We start from the raw sequence: 3156 nt of genomic DNA on the forward strand, positions 1-3156 counted from the left end.
CTTTCCACTACAAACCTACATGTGAAACAATATCTCTTACTCATGAAGTCACACATGATTGCATATGCTTTTGTGATCTTTTCCTGTAGGAGTTACTACATCATGTGCATGATGGCCATCACATTTCTGAACCTGATTGGGATTCCCATGGAGATAGCGTTTCTGGACGGAAACAGCGGGCTGGCATGGGAGGGATTTAACGTGTTTTCAGACACGCTGTTCCTAATAGACGTGGCTCTGAATTTCCGAATGGGCATCATAGAAGAGGACGGCGAGGTGAGAGTGGCTGCACTCTATTTTCAGACACAATCTGGAAGACTATAATCCCTGCGCAGGCAAGCACGTACAATCCATCTCTGCCCCATCTGTAATCTACTCAATACACGAAAGTCTAGATTAACAACCCCCCCAGCCCCAGCCCCTGGACACGGCGAAATTGGCACCTGCTGTTTGATTTTATAACAGGGATTATGATGTATTGGATAAATGAGAAGTATAACATTTCCAATTAAGTATTATGCAGACTATGTCCTGTTCATTTTCATCTGCTCATGCTTTGTGACTTCTATCTTGCCAATCACAAATGGCCCATCTGTGGTGTTTTTCCTCTCTGTGATGTTTACTCGCACGAGCATCTGTTTTTTCCAGATTTATTCTCGGTCGGTTTCTGCCTGTTTGAAATATTCATACATGTGCCTCGGCAACAATTCACTGACACCGTCATATTAATTTAGATTTTCTTTGAGCACTCTGCTAATCTCATCTGACTACCACTGTCTCCCCTGATTTTGAATAAACTCCTAAAATGTTGACTCAGCTTAAGTGTTAAATGGTACGTGTGATCGTAGCACATGCTGCACGGCATCTTCATCCATCTGCTCAATGTGCTGCTCTGTTGTCTTTCACAGGAAGCTATTCTGGATATCAAGCGGATCCGAGTCAGTTACCTGAGGACATGGTTCATACCGGACGTCATAGCTGCTTTCCCAATTGGCTACATACTGTTGTTTGCGGTAATAATGAATAGACTGTTGAAGCAGCAGACTGTTCAAGCAACAGCCAACAGTATCTTGCAATATTCATCAGTTTACAAAAGAATTATGCACGTAATTGTACATTATTTGTTTATAATTAGAATATTTTGGAGCACTTGGAGCATTAATGCGGTTTTACAGAAAATAAATGCAAAGGAAAAGGCAATAAAATAAACACATAAGATGATTTGAAAAGGTAAATTCAATGATAATAAAATGTGAGTTAAATCAAACAAGATGCATACCACTGATAATTGAACATTTTTATTTTATTATCCCAGGACTTACAATACCACAACGATGACAACCCCTCCAAGACCAACAAGATGATGAGGATACTGATGTTTGTGCGGATCCTCAGCCTGATCAGACTGGCTCGAGTGTCCAGATTGGTCAGGTTCTTCAACGAAGTGGAGAAAGTAAGTTCAAACGCTAGACAGTCTTCAAAGCTCATCTTGAAATTCAATCAACCTTTCCCCTACTTGCAGATACCTTACCAGGCCTGGCTCCAATGACAAATCTGACTTTGAACACTTGCAATGTCATTTGTAAAACAAGAGCTGATACAAACCTCCACGAGCAACAATGCATTTGAGTAGTTTTCAGATTTAGCACAGTTTTCACAGTTTGCCGTTTTCTAATTGTTTGCAACTAAACATTGGACTCAAACAACAGAGGTCTGGAGGAGACCTAAAACTTACCTTGATGATGTCCGTGGTAATCTCATAATGAAACACAATATATCTTGAAATAAATCTTGATCATGCATTATGGATGCTGTCTGGAATTTAGCCTTTAATCGGCTACTGGAGGCTGAAGTAAAATTATTCTGGTGTATGTTTTGCTGTAGTGGTGTTTACTAGAGCCTCTCGCTTTGGAAAATTGAAATGAATGTTTTGTATCCTCACTGTTTTATTAATTTCACACAAACAAATATGTTTACTTAACGAATCCTCTTCGTCCCTTGTGGGACATAAAGGCTACAGTGAGCTCTCTGCATCATTCCCTATCCCAGGCAACACTGTGACTCCCCCCAAGTTAAATTAATCTTGGCTAGTTTGTCACAGTCATGTGCTAGGTTGTCTTTGCTTTTCTTCTGCCTTGAGGAGTCCATCTCCAGCCTTTTGGATGCGATCTTCCTCCATTTGAATCACATAGTCCAGCCATCGCAGTCGCCCCTGCGTTATTTCAGCAAGGATGTTCTTTCTGTGTAATTCCAAGGTCATGGTCTTGTTAGGGTAGAAGATGCCACATAACCATCACAGGCATTGACATTGCTGCCATGTACATGGCCCTTTGTTTTTTGGCTGGATTGCTTGGGCTTCCAGATATTGCTGAGTTGTGAAGCACACCCCTTTACCCAATCTTGCATTGCATCCTTTTGTGTCCCGTTGTCCTTGCTGATATGGCTGCCTAAAAAAGTAACGTGCCTCACTATTTATTAAAACTGGTTATATTAATGTATCAACCCTAGACTGGATAAAGACGTGGGACAACATTGGTTTGTGGACTACCATTTTGAAGCCTCGAGTTTGGCATTTTGGCCATCACCATCTTGTTGGGGGGTTTTTTTGGAACCAGAAGTATTTGGATGGGAGGGTGGAGCTGATGAGGGACACACATTGCTAAGCCTTTTTCCTGATTGACAGGTCGCAGCAGTAGCGACTTGCTGCATACCTTGTTCTAACGTCAAATTTCCTCTAAATGGGACTATAATTTACTAAATGAACATTATGCTGTATTGAAGAATTGAAACTTGCAATTGAGACCATAAAATCATTAGGAAAGTGTTTACTGAGGTAATAAATCAAGTAAGAAGAAGAGTCATTTTGTCATAGACTTCTATACATTCTGGTTTCTTTTTGCAGCCAGTGGAGTCGCCCCCTGCTGGACATTAGAAAGAATGCAGGTTTAAGGTACTTCCACATTGGCGAGTTCAGCGCTGACAAAACGTAGCAAAACGGTTTTTTTTTTTAAACGAAAGGGTGGTTCCCTGAACACCCTGTTGTGTACGCAAGCGCACTGCATTTTCCTGCCTTTTTAACACCGTTGTGTTTACAAACTTGTCGCAACTGGTTGGGTAACACCTGTGACACGCCTACCAAACAGAAGAAAACATACC

The 3156-nt window shown here is 41.2% G+C and overlaps 1 protein-coding gene across 1 annotated transcript; it reads left to right on the forward strand.

The window, feature by feature from the left end:
* Positions 1-89: 89 nt before the first annotated feature.
* Positions 90-1453, forward strand: LOC123964590 (potassium/sodium hyperpolarization-activated cyclic nucleotide-gated channel 3-like; the record flags this gene model as incomplete). The annotated part of the gene is made up of 3 exons (XM_046041466.1): positions 90-276; positions 909-1013; positions 1316-1453. Coding segments are annotated over 3 exons (430 nt in total), but the record flags the coding sequence as incomplete, so codon positions are not given.
* Between the last annotated feature and the right edge of the window lie 1703 nt (positions 1454-3156).

The sequence above is a fragment of the Micropterus dolomieu genome, unplaced genomic scaffold, assembly GCF_021292245.1.
Source record: "Micropterus dolomieu isolate WLL.071019.BEF.003 ecotype Adirondacks unplaced genomic scaffold, ASM2129224v1 contig_3454, whole genome shotgun sequence".
NCBI lineage: Eukaryota > Metazoa > Chordata > Actinopteri > Centrarchiformes > Centrarchidae > Micropterus > Micropterus dolomieu.